The following is a 16,938-nucleotide window of genomic DNA, read 5'->3' as shown; positions in this document are numbered from 1 at the left end:
ACTTTCTCGCTCCCTCACCCGACCGGAAGGCGGGCGGCTGATTAGCTTGTCGCGCTCTTCGGCTGGACCGGGCCATTGTCATATTTTAGCCCCACAACTACTAGACTTGGTGCCAGAGTGCTTAAGTAGGAATTGGCTTTCTCATGAGTTCGATGTTAATAACTAGTAGTCCGATTGAACGCTGCTTTTAGAATAGGGCAAGTAGACACGATAATATTTTCACTATCTTTTGGTGGCTTGATTTTTGGCGATCAAACGTCATCTCAACTGATACCCGCAGTGTTTCATTATATATAAGTATAGTTAACATTCCCCATCTCCCACCTGGTGAAGTGGCAGTAGTAGTAGGACTAGTGATTCTACTGCCTGGTATGATGCTCTGAAGACGGTGATAAGTAGTAAGTATATCTTTACTAGCTGCTATTAACTGGTTGCAGACAGACAGAACCCAGAGCCTACTACTACTCTAGTAGGTTAAGGAACTGATGTCCAACTAAATGATCATTCACCAGTTTACTGCTGTCGGTGTAAATCTCAGGTTTGCATCAACATCTCGAATATGATCGTATATATATCTCAGAACTGCCGGTACTACGTTGCACAATACCATCCAATGTCATTGCACATTAAGTCATGGATGAGTGTCATTCAAAGAGGGGTACTACTAGTACCACTGTATATGTGCGCAATACTATTAACTATGATGTGAGGACGGAAGTCTTAGAGCGCGTGCTGATAGATCTATATAATGTCGATACTTCAGTCTTCCGTGTGCACCATACCTTCGGAAGCCAAGAACACCATTCTGAATTATTGCAGCTATTCACCATACCCTGGGCAGTTGAAAGACTATAGCGTGGACACTTCGATGATCGACTGTCTAAAGTTCATGTTCATACTACATAGCTTGCCTTGATTACCACGTGCTCCTTCCGCATAGAGCAAGCAAAAGAACAAAGAGACTTCAGTCTTAGCAATCACAAAGCAGTCGTTGACCGAACCTAGGCCCACAGCTGGACGATGTCAATCTTTTGTGTACTAGCAAAATCGCGGCAAGTAGTGACTAGTGGAACAAAGGCTATGACTTCTTCTGCTTACCACCAGCACCTCTGCCTAAACTTATGGGACGAGATAGCAGGGAACCCTCAAGCTCATTGCCAATCATTCGATCACGACCTATGTATGCACAGTTGATTTTTGAACAAATGAGCCTCAGCCAATCCGTTTCTGCCTCAAATAATGGTTGTTCTAGTGGCGACATGACGCACATAAGCAACAAAAAGCAATAATCACATTAAAAGACAACGGAAAAAGCAAGGCAGCTTGAAAAGTTTCCTGAGTATATCGTACGCTTGGAACGAGCCCACACGAATGAACTTGCCCACTCTTTGTCTCATATACAGATTTTCAATCACATACTTGAATCTGACCGCTGAACTGCTAGCCGGGCAGATGCATGAGACAACGCCACTCTGGTGACACTGGAATCAGACACAATGCCTACGGAGTACACCGAGATTGCTTTTGCAGCCGGATCTATCCATTTGCTGCCCTTCTTGCTCGGCGTATATATGTATGCCGTGCAGTCAAACACCGCGCGGTGATTCTTGTGGAACAACTGCCGATTCTTCATATGAACAAGGGTGGACCGAGATTATCCATGATTATTGAGTTTTTCCAGCACCGAAGAATGTCATTAGTCCTTGAAATGAGAGCCGAAACGATGCCACTTGAACCTTCACAAGTATGACGAAGACTACTAACCTACAGTAAGCCCAAGACTCCTATCGGAGAGGCCGATATCGCAGGTCCGATGTCCACTTACCTACCAAACTGGGCGATATGTCTTCCAAGTCATGTCTATATCCAACGTCTATTTACTACAAGGAAAAGGAAGTCAAACCGAGGTGAGCAAGCCACTGAACGTCGTCAGCTTGACACCGCCTGTTGATATAGAGTTGATGATCGGCGTTCAACCAAGACAAATCTCACATATACAGATGAAGTGGCGTGTAGGAAGTTCCATAAAATTAGGTAGTTAACCGGGTCTTCTCCATCGCGTCCATGGAGCACTTCTAAGCCAACCTCGGTAAGCGCCAGGCGACAAAGATGATCATCGGATGAAAGAGCATGATTGGCCCGATGGCTGCCTTGATAAGAGGGCGCCTTATCTAACGGAGCTCTGAAAGGCGCCGTAATGTATTCGGGCGGGCGGTAATCCCTGGTATCAATTACCGTCCCTAGGACTTACCTAACCACCTACGCAACCGATCTTTCCTGGTTCAGGAGGAGTCAGCCGAGCAAACCCATGGTTGGCTTGAGCACGCGACTCGGCGTTGCCTGGGGACCGACCACGCTGCTCTGTGGCAGGTTAACATACCAGGTACCTGCAGTACAATGTCACTAGGTATACCAGTCATCAAAGGGGAGCTCCTATACATGTATGCAGGGTCATTTGATTCGCGAAAAAAAGAGCTATCCCATGCTAGTTGCGGAGGATGCGGGAAGCTCTTTTCCGTGTTTAAGGCTGGGTATCCATGGCATACGGTCGGTAAGTAGCATTGGCTACTTACATGAAGAGATAGGGAGGGACCTATAGCTACGCACTTCTTCATCGGGAAACGCCCTACTCCTTTGACTAACGAACTAGTTTGCTAGGTTCATTGAGTCACCGCCATAGGTCTTGCTTTATAAGGTACATTTACAACTGCCATACTTCAACAATACCGCAGGAAATGCAGGCTGCGCCCTAGTCGCCTCATTATTTTGAAGCAGGATCCGGTCCCTTATCGCCTGCGGGTACCTTGTAGTCTCCTGCTTACGTAGCGACATAGAAAACTGTACCCGTTTTCCGTAGTATTGCCCGCATGTTGTGAAGTGGTAGCAATGGTTCTCGGGCCCTAGGTACTCAACTTCCGGGAACACGCTACAATCTGTCAGTCCAACTGGAAGAGGGGGGCGGCAAACTGCCAAGGGGAAGAGGACCCGAATATGGGTGCATAGCGCCAACCTGGATCCATCCATTCACTCAGCTTTCCTTGTCGGTGGACTGTCGAGTCTACCCCAGGTCCCAGTTTCTCCGACCGCGCTAATCGGGGGCGATCGACAACCAGTGATTCTGCTGTGTCATCCGGGCGTATGGCGTAAATTACCGTATGCCGGTTGCATCATCACCTGCTGCCCTTGCCTCTTGCTGAATACCGTCCGCCATCCATCTGTCCTCCTCTCCCTCTCTCTTCATTTCCAACCTCCCCTTCCTCCTCCCTCCCTCCCTCTCTTCCATCTTTATCTTGCCTATTTCCATCCTTCTCATCTCTCAGTTGTTTCAATCTCTTGTACACACCCTACTCACTCTCCTTCTTACCGGGCTGCTGTGGGTTCCGTCTTAAGCTATCCATCATGAAGGGCATCCTCGGCCTTTCCCTCCTCCCGTTGCTGACGGCTGCGTCGCCCGTCTTCGTTGACTCCATCCATAATGAAGCTGCCCCCATCTTGTCTGCTACCAACGCGAAGGAGGTTCCCGACTCCTACATCGTCGTTTTTAAGAAGCACGTCACTTCAGAGCTGGCTTCGGCTCACCACAGCTGGGTGCAGGACATCCATGACTCTCAGAGCGAGCGGACTGAGCTGAAGAAGCGGTCGCTCTTCGGCCTTGGGGACGAGGTCTATCTGGGTCTCAAGAACACCTTTGACATTGCTGGTTCTCTGATCGGTTACTCTGGTCACTTCCACGAGGATGTCATCGAGCAAGTCCGCAGACACCCCGATGTGAGTTACACCCCCTATCTAAGCATCCCTCGTTATCTCTAAGATAAGCTCCTAACATCGGTCAATGTAGGTCGAATACATCGAGCGGGATTCCGAAGTTCACACCATGGAAGGGGCCACTGAAAAGAACGCCCCTTGGGGTCTGGCTCGTATCTCTCACCGTGATAGCCTGACCTTCGGTAACTTCAACAAGTACCTGTATGCCTCCGAGGGAGGTGAGGGCGTTGACGCCTACACCATTGACACGGGTATCAACGTTGACCACGTTGACTTCGAGGGCCGTGCCACTTGGGGCAAGACGATCCCTACCAACGATGAAGATCTCGATGGCAATGGTCACGGAACTCACTGCTCCGGAACCATGGCTGGTAAGAAGTACGGTGTTGCCAAGAAGGCCAACCTCTATGCTGTCAAGGTCCTCCGGTCGAGCGGCTCTGGCACCATGTCTGATGTCGTTTCTGGTGTCGAGTATGCCGTCCAGGCTCATATCAAGAAGGCCAAGGATGCCAAGAACGGCAAGGTCAAGGGATTCAAGGGCAGCGTTGCCAACATGAGTCTCGGTGGTGGCAAGTCTAAGACCCTCGAGGATGCTGTTAACGCTGGTGTTGAGGCTGGTCTTCACTTCGCCGTTGCCGCCGGTAATGACAATGCTGATGCTTGCAACTACTCCCCTGCTGCTGCCGAGAAGGCCATCACCGTTGGTGCCTCGACACTTGCTGATGAGCGTGCGTACTTCTCCAACTACGGAGAGTGCACTGACATCTTCGCTCCTGGTCTCAACATCCTGTCCACCTGGATTGGCAGCAACTACGCCACCAACATCATCTCTGGCACTTCTATGGCCTCTCCTCACATTGCTGGCCTGCTGGCCTACTTTGTCTCCCTCCAGCCCTCCTCGGACTCTGCATTCGCTGTTGAGGAGCTTACTCCTGCTAAGCTGAAGAAGGACATCATCGCCATCGCCACCGAGGGCGCTCTCACTGACATTCCCTCCAACACCCCCAACGTAAGTCATGCCGCTGTTGGTATTTATAAGAGAAACGAGCTAACTCAGAAATTCAGCTTCTTGCCTGGAACGGTGGTGGTTCCGAGAACTACACCGACATCGTTGGCAGCGGTGGCTACAAGGTCTCCTCTGCCAAGAACCGCATCGAGGACCGTATTGAGGGTCTCGTTCACAAGGCCGAAGAGCTGCTCACCGAGGAGCTTGGTGCCATCTACAGCGAGATCCAGGATGCCGTCGTCGCATAGATCAGAACTCGTGCTTTCCAGACGTAGATCGGAAGACTTGGTTTTTTTTTGAGGTATGGGATGGTTGATCGGACATTTTGGCGCTGGTCTCTTTTTATTGTGTTTGGTCTCGAAGACGCTGATGCATTGACTGTATCGGCTGTATCACTCCGCCCCTGCTTATCTGTTTGGTTCATCTTTATGGTAGTATACATGTCTGCAAAGAAGGTTTTGTTACCTCACTTAGAATGTTCTGGTTCTATAACAGACTGACAATCTGACTGGGTTATCTAAGAGATCTGACAAACGCTTGGTAGAAGAGAAAGGTGAGGGAGTAGACATCATCAGTCTAAACCCACATTACGACATGCCGTAATAGATGAGAGCACCGGATGCTAGCCTTTGTAGACTACTATATCCACGCACCACAGAGGAGATAACCCCTAGGAAAGGTAATCTCCATGTTATGCCCACCTATTCTCTCTATCTCTTACTGAGATACAATCAATCCCATGACGAACAACTAATGACATCATCGGTCACGATACGCGGTCATGCCGAAACGAAGCCGAAGTACTACTCCTAAGAATAGCCACAACAGTGCATACGTTCATTCATTCAGGAAACGGAAATACATGAGGAAGAATATTGATATATCTTGATGGGCTTCATATAGAATAGACAGATATTTAATAGTTGTCAAAGTATACAAAAAGACCCCATGCATGCTAACAGATAAAGCAAAGGATCTCATATTGATTGACTGTGCTGTATACCACCTCTTAATGCAGCGCCTGCGCTATGCCACGATGAAATATAAAGGGGAAAAAAAGTCATGTAAGTAGTAAGTAGAAACTCCAAGCGCCAAATATATAGATAGTAACAGGGGTGGCGACATGATTTGGCTTTTATACTTGATAGGTTGAACAGATCAAGTGGCCCTGTGCTCGTCTTCCTCCTCATCACTGCCGGAATCTTGGTCTTCGTCATCGTCATCGACATCAAGGTCCTCGTCGGAGTCGCTACCGCCGAAGACGTCGTCGTCCACATCGCTCTCGGCCCAGAAGTCGGAGTCGTCCTTCTCCACAGGTTTGGAGACTGTCGTGGTGGATTCGTGAGTCGGCATGACGAATCCCTCGGGAATGTCGTTCTTCGAATCCTCCACGTGCTGTTTCACGATCGATTTGTATTCGTCGGGGCTCTTGCGCAACATGACCGAGGCGTCGACGTTGGCGGGGGAAGAGATCTCGGCGTCGTCGAGGAGGGAGAGGATGGAGATGAGCACGGATTCGACTCGTTGAGCTGGTGACCACCGCTCTGAGGCTAATTCGCCGGACATTTCATCCTCGCCGGGCGCGTGAAGGATGGATATGCAGAGCTTGCCGTCTTTGTAGATGTTTGGGTGGTAGAGGGGGCGGATGAAGCGGAATTCTGGAAATTGAGATTGTATGTTAGTCATGCTGTTTTGTCTTTCTGTCTCGTCTGCCACATCCAAGGGCGAAAAAAAGGGGTGGGGGTGGTGTGATGAGGGGAGTGTGTCGGGAGGGGCGCTCGTGAACTGACCTGGCGGGGAGTAAGGGTAGTTACTCGGGAACTTCATGATCGCCTTGAAGTAGCCGCCATAGTAAAGAGAATCCGGATTCAGAACGATTAACCCGATCGTCCAGTGTAGGAGGTTTTGCTCGTCGACCTGGAAGGGATGTCGGTCAGCATTCTCGGTGTGACATGAATGTGGTCTGCGATGGGACACATGACGCGGTGGTCTCTGATGTATGACCAAAAGTAGAGTAATATTCAGGAAGATATACATACATCGATATTTACCCAGGGCTCTTGTGATAGCGTCTTATATTCGTTCATTAAAATGCGTTCCGCCATGGTGATGGTCTAACAGGGGCGAACGATCGCGTGCCGTCGTTAAGCAACGATGGTGGCTAGACTGATGGCCCAAAGGGTCGATATTTGACTCGGCAGTCGAGATAACGGTTGTCGGTCGTCCTTTCCTCTTGTTCCCCTCTTGAAGTCGAAGTGATCAGGGCTGGATAGGCGCTGGATCAGGACGAGATCAATGGGTTTAAAAGTGGTTGATGATCACACACTAGTCCCGCTGTGGCAATCCATGGCATCCACGCGCAGCGGAAGGGCCCGGGGTGGCGTTCCGAAAGAAAGCATTTTGCAGCAGAATCTGAATCTTCCTTGTGTTAATTAATCAATCCTTGCCATTGTGGCTATCAATCTATGGTAGTTGCTCGGGTGTTGAATCTTAAGATAAACAGGGCCAGGAAGAAAGGAGCCAGAGAGTCCTTGTCTTCCACAGGATTGTTCATTATTCCTTCTTTCTTGTCCCGCGTAGCCGACGGTGGGGGGAAGAACCCAGCAAAGTGGGGAATACCCCTTCAATAGAATGAGAATAGTTCATGCCGTTGAAACTCTTGCCCCATTCAGCATGGAGTGTTGATGTCGGCTCCAACCGTTATAATAAGGTACTATATAAGAGACAACGAACTTTAATCGGATAAGACAAGGGAGATCCTATCAGCATCAACACCTTCTGCAACAGAAGGATTGTTCCGGCCGTTGAGGCCTACTTTTCCCTTTGCTGACCAATTCAAACTCTACGCGGTTTAGCTGCCTTGCGTGCTTATCTCGGAATACCCGCATCTGAAATAGGCCGGCTAGCCAGAGACACTTTACGGGCGTTATCGCGCATTGGGCGACTAAATTGGCTCATTGTCTCACAGGCTCCAGCGTCAGACTAATGAAAAGCAAGGCCGTCAAGTGATCAAAGACTGCGACCGCTTCTTCTCCGACCATTTGACATCTGACTCATCGGAATCCTGAAAGCTCATAGGCAGAAGGATGACGAATTAGTCCGTTAGATGGCAACAAAGGGCTGACTTGCTTGAAGTTGAGTCGGTGTGACGGGCAAGGGGCATGCAGGATGCACAGACTCTCTCAAACACCCTAGGGCGTACATCTCGATGTTTCTTGGACCCCTCTCTCCCTCATTGAGTCACTGACAGGGTGTTGAACGCGAGGTGGAAGGCCTGGATGGCGTTGGTCATGCGGATCAGCCATTTTCTGCAGGCTGGCGTACAAGCGTGATTGGATTTTGGGAATGTTGCGAAGAGATACATTGGCACGTCAAGTCATCTTTCCACCCTTAGGAGCATATACTACATTGTCCAGTCATTAAAAAGCAACCCCGACCCTGTCTCCGCAACGTGGGCTTGGGGTGGGACGGATCGCCAACCAAGGGAGGAAGGGCCCTGTTCTGTGATACTCCTTCACGGTAGAGTCGCCCACTCCACACATCTCGTAAGTTGGATCGTTTCCAGTCGAATGGTGCCGGGTAGAAGATCGAAGGATGGCTGTCCTCCGTGTAGGTAGCAGCAGATCGAGTGTCATGAGGGGAGGGTTGATGAGCCAAGCGTCAGAAATGAACCGGACTGTTTGTTAGTGCAGGGAGGTGTTCTCCGAGATACACTAGGCTCCAAAAGTAGGCCATTAGTATCAGTCATGGAATGGAGGTGACTCAGGGTGATATCAGGGACGATAAGCACGAGTCACCTTCAGATTTCTCGCTAACCGGCAAAGAAGACCAATGGATCGAGAGGAATAATAAGAAAATAAGAATTGACTCCAGCGAGGTAGCCAGTCGAGCTCCGCCGGGGAGGTCTGGAATCCTTCTGGCTGCGGGCGGTGGATGCGAGAAGGCGACGAGAGCCCACCCGAACTAAACCAGAGTGAGTTCCCGCTCTAGCTTACTTTCTGTTAGGTTGCCAAACCGGCGCGAGTTCCCACTCGTCATCGCTTTGCTGCTGCTGCTGCTGCTTCTTCTTTCTTCCTCTTTTACTTCTTCTATCTCCCCTCCTTCATTCTCTCTCCCTTTTCTTTTTTTTATTTTCCCCTCTCCTTTTGTTCCGACCCTCGTGCTGGCTTTGACTGCATGTGGTGTATGCCAACTTTTCACTCCCGGCATTCTTGGTAGTGTCCCTCAGTCCCCGTCGGGCCTTGGGTTCGTCTGCCTTTTTCTTTTCCTCCTCTCCGCCTATCACCTTGGCGATGCTAGGCTTGCCCTGCATCTATAGTCCGGGTAGCAACCACCAGAGTATCTAGGCGTGAAAACCTTTAGAAATTCGATTGGATTTCTCATTACCACCCCACCAGTCTGTCGACTGGTCCTGAGTTAGGAGCGCATGCTGTTCCTAAGCTTTGGTGTTCTCAACTACTTCTTATCCGCCCACCAGCCATGGCGGTCGACTGCCACGGGCCCATTTGGGCTATCGATGATGTTTCCCGTTGTTTCCAACGCAAGTACGTCAACTATGTCGCTGCTACCAATGTCCTTAACCCCCGAGATTCGCCGGCTAACGTATAACTGTCAATTGTAGCTATCTCCAAGTAATATTTCCACTCACGGCCTGCGGGCTCTCATTACTATTCGTCATTTTTCGCGTCGCATACCAATGTACCGTTTCTCGAAAAAGCGTCTCCTACAAGTTACTGGATCACAATGCGGCTGAAGGCGACACACAGGTTGCAACCTTTGATGATGAAGGGGAGGAAAGCGACCTAATGCTCAGCAAAGCGGCACAATCAGAGTTACCGACATTCGAAGTTGATCGTCCCCGTGGAGAAATCGCAACTCTAACGTTGGAGATCCTTGCGCTCGTAGGAGAAGTAGCCGTCTTCGTGGCTGTCCTTTCCACAGGCGCTTGGGGTCGCCAGGGTACTCTTCCCGCCATCGCCAAGCTCGTTTCCTGGGGCTACATATTGTTCCTGGCATTGGTTAGATTGCTGCTGTCGACATTCGACCTCCATTCATCTCCCAGGCTGTGGAACCATACGGCATCTTTGTACGGACTGCAATGGGTTTTCACCGTTTTCGTGTTTCGCTCCGCCGTTATCCACCCTTTGTCGAATCGCGCCATGATCTTCAGCTCCATTGAATTTGGCTTGTCCACTTTGCTTTTGCTCATCGCGGTCACTACCCGTAGAGGAAACAAAGTGGTTTTGGTGTCGCATGATGAGGGCCTGGAGCCTGCAAGACATCCCACAGCCAGCTTGTTCTCGCTGGCTACTTTTGCTTGGCTAGATCCCCTCATTCTCAAGGGCTACAGGCAGCCGCTGGAGCTCGAAGATGTCTGGGATCTGACAGCGTCTCAGAAAGCAGCCACAGTGTTAGAAGACTTCCGCCGTAGGAACTATCAGGGCTCACTGGTGTGGAAATTGTGTCGGTACTTCTACGGTACCCTCCTTCTCCAAGGTGCCTGGACCATCTTTTCGAACCTGTTCACCTACCTGCCCACCATCCTCCTCCGGGTACTTCTGCAATACGTGGAGGATCCAAGGTCGTCGACCGCAAACGCCGCGTGGCTCTATGCTATCTTACTGTTCTGCTCTGGGGCTATTCAGGGTATCGCCGATGGTCAGGCTCTCTGGATTGGACGCAAGCTGGGTGTCAAACTTCGGGCTATTATTATTGGCGAGATTTACGCGAAGGCCCTCAGGCGGAAAGCGGGTTCGACTGTAGAATCCGCGAAGAAGCAGCCGGAAGAGCCTGCGAAGGATCAGAAGAAAGGCGGTTTCTTCTCATTTGGCCGGAAGAACAAGAAGGCAACAAACGACCCCGAGACTAATAATGCAAAGGCGAAGAAGTCGGAAGATGAGGAGGAGGACAAAGAACACATGGCTAACATTGGTACTATCATCAATTTGATGGCGATTGACTCTTTCAAAGTTAGCGAAGTCGGCGCCTACCTGCACTTTTTGTGGGCTAGCGTGCCAGTGCAGATCATCATTGCCGTAACACTATTGTACCGCCTCCTGGGCTTCAGCTCGTTTGCTGGAATTGTTATTATGGTCTTTATGTTGCCTATCAACCTTACGATCGCCAAACAGTTTACGAAGGTTCAGAATCGGATCCTGAAAGGCACTGATGCTCGGATTCATAGCACCAACGAGATCCTCCAGAATATCCGAATCATCAAGTACTTCGCCTGGGAGCAGCGTTTTGAAGACATTGTCAACGAGAAGCGAAAGGCGGAGCTTAAGGCCTTGCGTTTTCGGTACATCATCTGGTCTACGGCGGCGACTGTCTGGTATGGCACGCCCATCCTTATCACGTTCGCCTCATTCTTCTTGTATACGGTGGTGGAGGGAAAGAAGTTGACACCCTCGATCGCATTCCCGGCACTGTCGATGTTCTCATTGCTCCGCGTTCCCCTAGACCAGCTAGCCGATATGGTAGCACACGTTCAAGAGTCCAAGGTCTCCCTTGATCGTGTTGACACTTACCTAAACGAAGAAGAGACTCAGAAATACCGTCAACTCGAGGAGGAGAACTCTGATGGACAACCGCCCAAGATCGCGTTGGAAAATGCTACCCTTACCTGGGGATCTGCCCCGGGCCAGTACAAAGATGATCCGTCAGAAGAGGTCGCGGATGGTTTCCGTCTGATCAATATGGACGTGGACTTCCAGATTGGCAAACTCAACCTGATTACTGGTCCGACTGGCTCTGGCAAGACGTCGCTGCTTATGGCGCTTCTCGGCGAAATGAAGCTTCTGCAAGGAAAGGTTCACCTGCCTGGAGGCACGGCTAACCGCTCCGAACTCCCGGTCGATCCTCAGACAGGTCTCATCGAAAGCGTTGCCTACTGCGCACAAGAAGCATGGCTCGTGAATGCTACTGTCAAGGATAACATCGTGTTTGCTTCCCCCTTTGATCAACGCCGATACAATGCTGTAATCAAGGCCTGTGCCTTGGAGCGGGACCTGGCAATTCTCGATGCAGGCGACCAGACCCTTGTGGGAGAAAAGGGCATCAGTCTTTCAGGAGGCCAGAAACAGAGAATATCGCTTGCGCGCGCTGTGTACAGCAGAGCTCGGCACTTGCTTCTGGATGATTGCCTGAGTGCAGTCGATTCGCACACCGCTAAGCACATCTTCCGACAGGCTTTGACCGGTCCCTTGATGATGAACCGAACTTGTGTTCTGGTCACACACAATGTTGCTCTAACCGTGTTTGAAGCTGCCCATGTCATTGCACTTGATAATGGTAAAATCATTGCTCAGGGTCCTCCAGATGAAGTGGCGGCATCTGGTGCGTTGGGTGATGAACTCCTCAAATCCCGACCGACTTCCAGGACTACTACTCCCCGTCCTTCCCGCAGACCTTCGGATCATGCAGAGCAAGATGACGAATCTCTTACGAACGGAAATGCTACCAACACCCCCAACGGAAAGGCCAAGGACAGTTCCGAACCTAAGTTGGTAGAGTCAAAAGCTGTTGGCAGTATCAAGTTGTCTACGGTTAAGATGTACCTTCAATCGATGGGATCCTGGCGTTACTGGATCGTGGCTGTGCTTGTTTTTTGCCTGCAACAGCTTGGGTCTGTGTCGACCAATATCTGGATCAGACAATGGGCCAATTCTTACCAGACTGAGGACGTCGGGGCGGATCCTGGTGACTACGCGGCGATGGCGGCCTTCAAGATTCCGTCGTTCAATGTTGGCGGTGTTCCTCGCACATCCACTTTTAGCGCACCCCAATTTGGCACGCAGTCAGTAACCGCCAATGCCAACGGCAATGTGAATGTATCATATTATCTCGGAGTCTACGCATTATTGGGAGTTGCTTTCGTTGCTATCTCGCTAATCAGAGAGGGTGTCCTTTTCTGGGGTTCCCTGCACGCGTCTTTCAAGATCCACCAGCGCCTGTTGAGAGCGGTCATGCATGCAAAGTTCAAGTTCTTTGATTCGACCCCCCTGGGTCAACTGATGAACCGATTCTCCAAGGATGTGGAATCCGTTGATCAGGAAGTCGCTCCCGTAGCGATTGGCATGCTCCATAGTCTGGCATCGGTCGTAATGATTGTCATTCTTATTTCCGTCATCACGCCCGGATTCTTGATCGCGGGTATCTTTATCACCTTGGTTTATGTCGCTCTCGGTGCCGTCTACTTGAACGCCTCTCGCGACCTTAAGCGACTTGAATCCGTGCAGCGGAGTCCTCTGTACCAGCAGTTTGGTGAGACCTTGAACGGTATTGTTACCATCCGTGCCTATGGAGATGGACCGAGATTTATCGTTGACAATCACCGTCGCATCAACGCCTACAACCGCCCTCACATCTATCTGTGGGCGAGTAATCGCTGGTTGGCGCTCCGTGTTGATGTAACAGGTGCCCTGGTGTCATTCTTCACCGCTGTCTTTGTCCTGATAAACATTGGGAAGATTGATGCCGGTGCTGCTGGACTTTCGCTGACATACGCAGTCACGTTCACCGAGAACGTTCTCTGGCTAGTCCGGCTGTACTCGGAGGTTCAACAGAACATGAACTCTGTCGAACGTGTCAGGGAGTACCTCGAAGTCGAGCAAGAGGCAGATGCAGTTATTCCTGACTCTAGACCGCCGGCCAACTGGCCCAGTGGCGGCGCGGTTGACTTCATTGGGTATACAACTCGGTATCGACCCGACCTTGACCCCGTTCTCAGGAACGTCTCATTCACCGTGCAACCTGGAGAGAAGGTCGGTATCGTCGGCCGCACTGGAGCTGGCAAGAGCTCGCTTGCTCTGGCGCTTTTCCGTGGCCTCGAAGCTGAAAAGGGCCGCATCGTCATTGACGGCGTGGACACCAGCGCAATCGGTCTCCGTGACTTGCGAGAGTCGATTACCATCGTTCCCCAAGACCCTACTCTGTTTACAGGAACTATCCGCAGCAATCTGGACCCGTTCGACCTCTTCACGGATGAGCAGATTTTTACCGCCCTGCGACGTGTGCACTTGATCGGCCCCGGTACCTCTGGCACCGCGACTCCATTGACCACTAGTACGCTCGCGGAGCCCAGTTCTGCAACTCCCACCGGTGTCACTAGTAGCGCTATCCTGGACAACAAGAACATCTTCCTCAACCTGGACACTGCGGTCTCCGAATCCGGGTCCAACCTGTCCCAAGGCCAGCGACAGCTCTTGTGTCTTGCACGTGCACTACTCAAGAATCCGAAGGTCTTGATGATGGACGAAGCCACCGCCTCCATAGACTACAACACCGACTCCAAGATCCAAGAAACCCTCCGGGAACTCCGGGAAAGCACCATTATCACCATTGCGCACCGTCTACAGACAATCATTGACTACGACAAGGTCTTGGTCCTGGATCACGGCCGAGTTATCGAGTACGACCACCCCTGGACATTAATAAATAAGGGTGACGGTCTCTTCCGAAGCATGTGTGAAAACAGCGGTAACATGGATAGTCTTCTGGAAGGAGCCAAGAAAGCGTGGGATCATAAAAATAGTGGTAATGATTCATAGATCGTCCCTTTCTTGCTTTAGTTCTTGACGTGTCCCTGCATGTCTTGATTTCTTCTTTCTACTATTGATAGGGACCTTAAAAGAAAAGTCGCACATATTGGAAGGCCCTTGTTACACATATTATCTATCAATTCTGTTTATTATTGACTGTGTGAAAGCTGGCGCATGGGGTATCGCTACTATTGCTATTTTTATTCATCTTCCATTTCTTTCAACTTATTATACATTCGTTGTGCCTCAAAAAAATTGGAGGCTTTGCTGACCTTTCTTTGTTCCCTGTCTCAAAAATTGCTTGAATGTGACTATATAGAGAATATACAAGATTCATATAATACGCTGCACCCATAGCATGGATTAGGCACCAGCTGAGAATACTAGTAGTTATAGGCCCATGGAAACCACTGGCCTGAGGCAAAGTCAGAAAAAGCGTACGAGGGGTCAGCCGGCTCAGCGACCAGAAGGATGTAAATGTAGAGCACTTGAGTATACAGTGAAGAAATTGCACAAAATCTCGCCACACTCAACTGCACAACCGGGCATGCACGGCTACTGATTCATGGACCCTACAAGTCACTGGACCCTTACTTTCTGAATTCGGGAACAGGGAAAACAAGGTGCGCTTGGCATGCATCCCACCTAACCGGGATAGGACTAGCGCAGAATAAGTTTATTTATCCGCCGAGATCCGCGAGTGGATGACACCAGATACAGATCATCATCGATTCCCATCGTAACGGGGAGTACGTAGTAACTAGTTAGTCTAGATAACTTATCTCATCTACAATTAGTTCCTCTTGGCATCGTCTGTGATGAAATGGACCTTAATTACTGGCACCGGGGAGGGTGGCCATGCCATTCCATATATCATCTACCTTGTGACGCGAGCGAGTAGAAAGAAATTTTACCGCTCTTCTCCGGTCAGTCCTTGATGTATATGCCAATTAATTCACTTTTCATTTTCTTTTCTGGATGATATCATCCGCTATTATGCGGAAAGAATACAGCTTCCATGATATCACCACAGCAAGATAGGCGAGGATTAAGCGCACAAGAGACCATGGGTCCAACGAACTCCAGGTTCGAAGTTTAATGGATGGGATTTCCGCACTGCCGAACTGACCTATAAGGCGGTGCATTGTTGGAGGCGAAACTCTTTCTCTTCCATTTCTCCCTTGTTGTATGTGAGACAAGGTTTGTCAATAGGCTTTGGCCGGCCATGTCATGATGCAAGAGATGTAAGTCGAGGCTCCGCTCCTGTTGGGGTTTTGACCGGCCGCGCGTCCGACAGGGCTGGATTGCATTTCATCATATCGTTGCACTCAGCAGTTTTTGTAAGCATGGGGAGTTGACGGAGGCTATAAGAGTAGCTCATGTTGTTTCTTGTCGGCTGAGAGTTTTGTGGAATTTGTAGAGAAGTGTCTACGCCTTTTTTTGTGTTGGATATACTGTCTTTGCATACTCTCGAATCCAATTCATAAGAAGGGAACTATCGCTTAAGATATCATATCGAGTTTCAATTTACTCGGCACGATGCGCATTTTCTCCGCCTTGAACGGCCTCCTGCTTGCAGGAGCCGCCGTGGCTCAGAGCTCCTCGAGCTGCTCTCTTCAGTCAAACGAAACCCAAGCCGTTAACTACGGCTACGCGCTCTCGTTCTTCCTCGACCGCTTCTATTCGTCGATTCCGGTCAACCAGACCTTCTTGAGCAGCTCCCAGAATGGCTCCAACTCGCAGTACTTCACCAACTTCCAGGGCATCCAGAGACAGAATCGCCTGGGCGTGCGTGCTGTGCAACAACTTGGCTCGAAGCTGTCTGGCTGGACCCCTCAGAATTGCAGCTTCACCTTCCCAAGTGCCAGTGACGCCGACACCTTCGTGCAGACTGCGCTCCAGTTGGAGTCTACAGTTGCCGGAGCGTACATTGCCCTGGCTGGTTATACCCAGGCCCCCGAGGCTTCGTTCTTGTGGGCCCGTTTGGCTGCTGAGCACACTGCTCACGCCTACTATATCGCGAGTCAAAACCAGACCGTTCTTTTCCCGACCAACAGCTCTTCGCTGGTGCCTGCATACAGCCCGGGTTACGTTCTATCCAACGGAACTGCTCCCGGTCAGCTTGGCTCATACTTCCAAGGCTGCGTCACTGCTCCTCCGGTTCCGTGCGGCCAGACCCTGTTCATCGGACCTCTTACTGCCACTCTTGGTGCGAACGTCTCCGCAAGCGCAGCTGCTTCAAGCTCGGCCTCACTGTCTGCATCCGCAACTCCTTCGCCCAGCTTTGCGAGGAGATTCTTCTAAAGTTCCGTTCTGTATCCAGTGGAGCGGCGCTTGGCATTGTCAGTAAAGTCCAAGCCTGTGTGGTATCCCGGAACAATCGCCGCACAAAGATATTCGGTACAACATTGAGAAGGAGAGGTAATAATTGAGATGGCGTCTGTTAATAATGCCTTAATGTCCAATCCTGAAATAATGTAATTGACAATCTAAGAGCTTGACGTGTAATGTATGATCGCCTAAATATAGTGCCATTATTTCGCACGCTGTATGAGTTGAATTATAAAGTGTCTCTAGTCGTGGCAATAAGACCGTTGATGCTATGCTAGGTTGTGAGTTCATAAATTC

The 16,938-nt window shown here is 50.2% G+C and overlaps 5 protein-coding genes across 5 annotated transcripts; 3 read left to right on the top strand and 2 right to left on the bottom strand.

Annotated features, from left to right (window-relative positions):
- Positions 1-2,411: 2,411 nt before the first annotated feature.
- Positions 2,412-3,135, bottom strand: BDQ94DRAFT_143407 (uncharacterized protein). Its single transcript, XM_026766224.1, has one exon. The coding sequence runs from the start codon at positions 3,022-3,024 to the stop codon at positions 2,689-2,691; it is 336 nt and encodes a 111-aa protein (XP_026626626.1). The 5' UTR covers positions 3,025-3,135; the 3' UTR covers positions 2,412-2,688.
- A 69-nt stretch (positions 3,136-3,204) lies between these two features.
- BDQ94DRAFT_143406 (S8 family peptidase) lies at positions 3,205-5,536 on the top strand. Its single transcript, XM_026766223.1, has 3 exons — positions 3,205-3,768; positions 3,839-4,774; positions 4,831-5,536. Exons 1-3 carry the CDS (start codon positions 3,400-3,402, stop codon positions 5,017-5,019), a joined length of 1,494 nt encoding a protein of 497 aa, XP_026626625.1. The 5' UTR covers positions 3,205-3,399; the 3' UTR covers positions 5,020-5,536.
- On the bottom strand, positions 5,537-7,080 carry BDQ94DRAFT_143404 (putative ubiquitin conjugating enzyme (UbcC)). Its single transcript, XM_026766222.1, has 3 exons — positions 6,811-7,080; positions 6,562-6,688; positions 5,537-6,429 (listed from the first exon to the last, which is right to left on the bottom strand). Exons 1-3 carry the CDS (start codon positions 6,874-6,876, stop codon positions 5,930-5,932), a joined length of 693 nt encoding a protein of 230 aa, XP_026626624.1. The 5' UTR covers positions 6,877-7,080; the 3' UTR covers positions 5,537-5,929.
- A 1,797-nt stretch (positions 7,081-8,877) lies between these two features.
- BDQ94DRAFT_178640 (putative ABC bile acid transporter) lies at positions 8,878-14,425 on the top strand. Its single transcript, XM_026773163.1, has 2 exons — positions 8,878-9,315; positions 9,393-14,425. Exons 1-2 carry the CDS (start codon positions 9,251-9,253, stop codon positions 14,317-14,319), a joined length of 4,992 nt encoding a protein of 1,663 aa, XP_026626623.1. The 5' UTR covers positions 8,878-9,250; the 3' UTR covers positions 14,320-14,425.
- A 1,341-nt stretch (positions 14,426-15,766) lies between these two features.
- Positions 15,767-16,878, top strand: BDQ94DRAFT_31383 (uncharacterized protein). Its single transcript, XM_026775475.1, has one exon. The coding sequence runs from the start codon at positions 15,850-15,852 to the stop codon at positions 16,612-16,614; it is 765 nt and encodes a 254-aa protein (XP_026626622.1). The 5' UTR covers positions 15,767-15,849; the 3' UTR covers positions 16,615-16,878.
- The last annotated feature ends 60 nt before the right edge of the window (positions 16,879-16,938 follow it).

This window comes from Aspergillus welwitschiae (assembly GCF_003344945.1).
Source record: "Aspergillus welwitschiae strain CBS 139.54b unplaced genomic scaffold BDQ94scaffold_15, whole genome shotgun sequence".
NCBI lineage: Eukaryota > Fungi > Ascomycota > Eurotiomycetes > Eurotiales > Aspergillaceae > Aspergillus > Aspergillus welwitschiae.
Note: the sequence above shows the minus strand (reverse complement) of the source record. Positions and strands in the feature narration are given on the sequence as shown.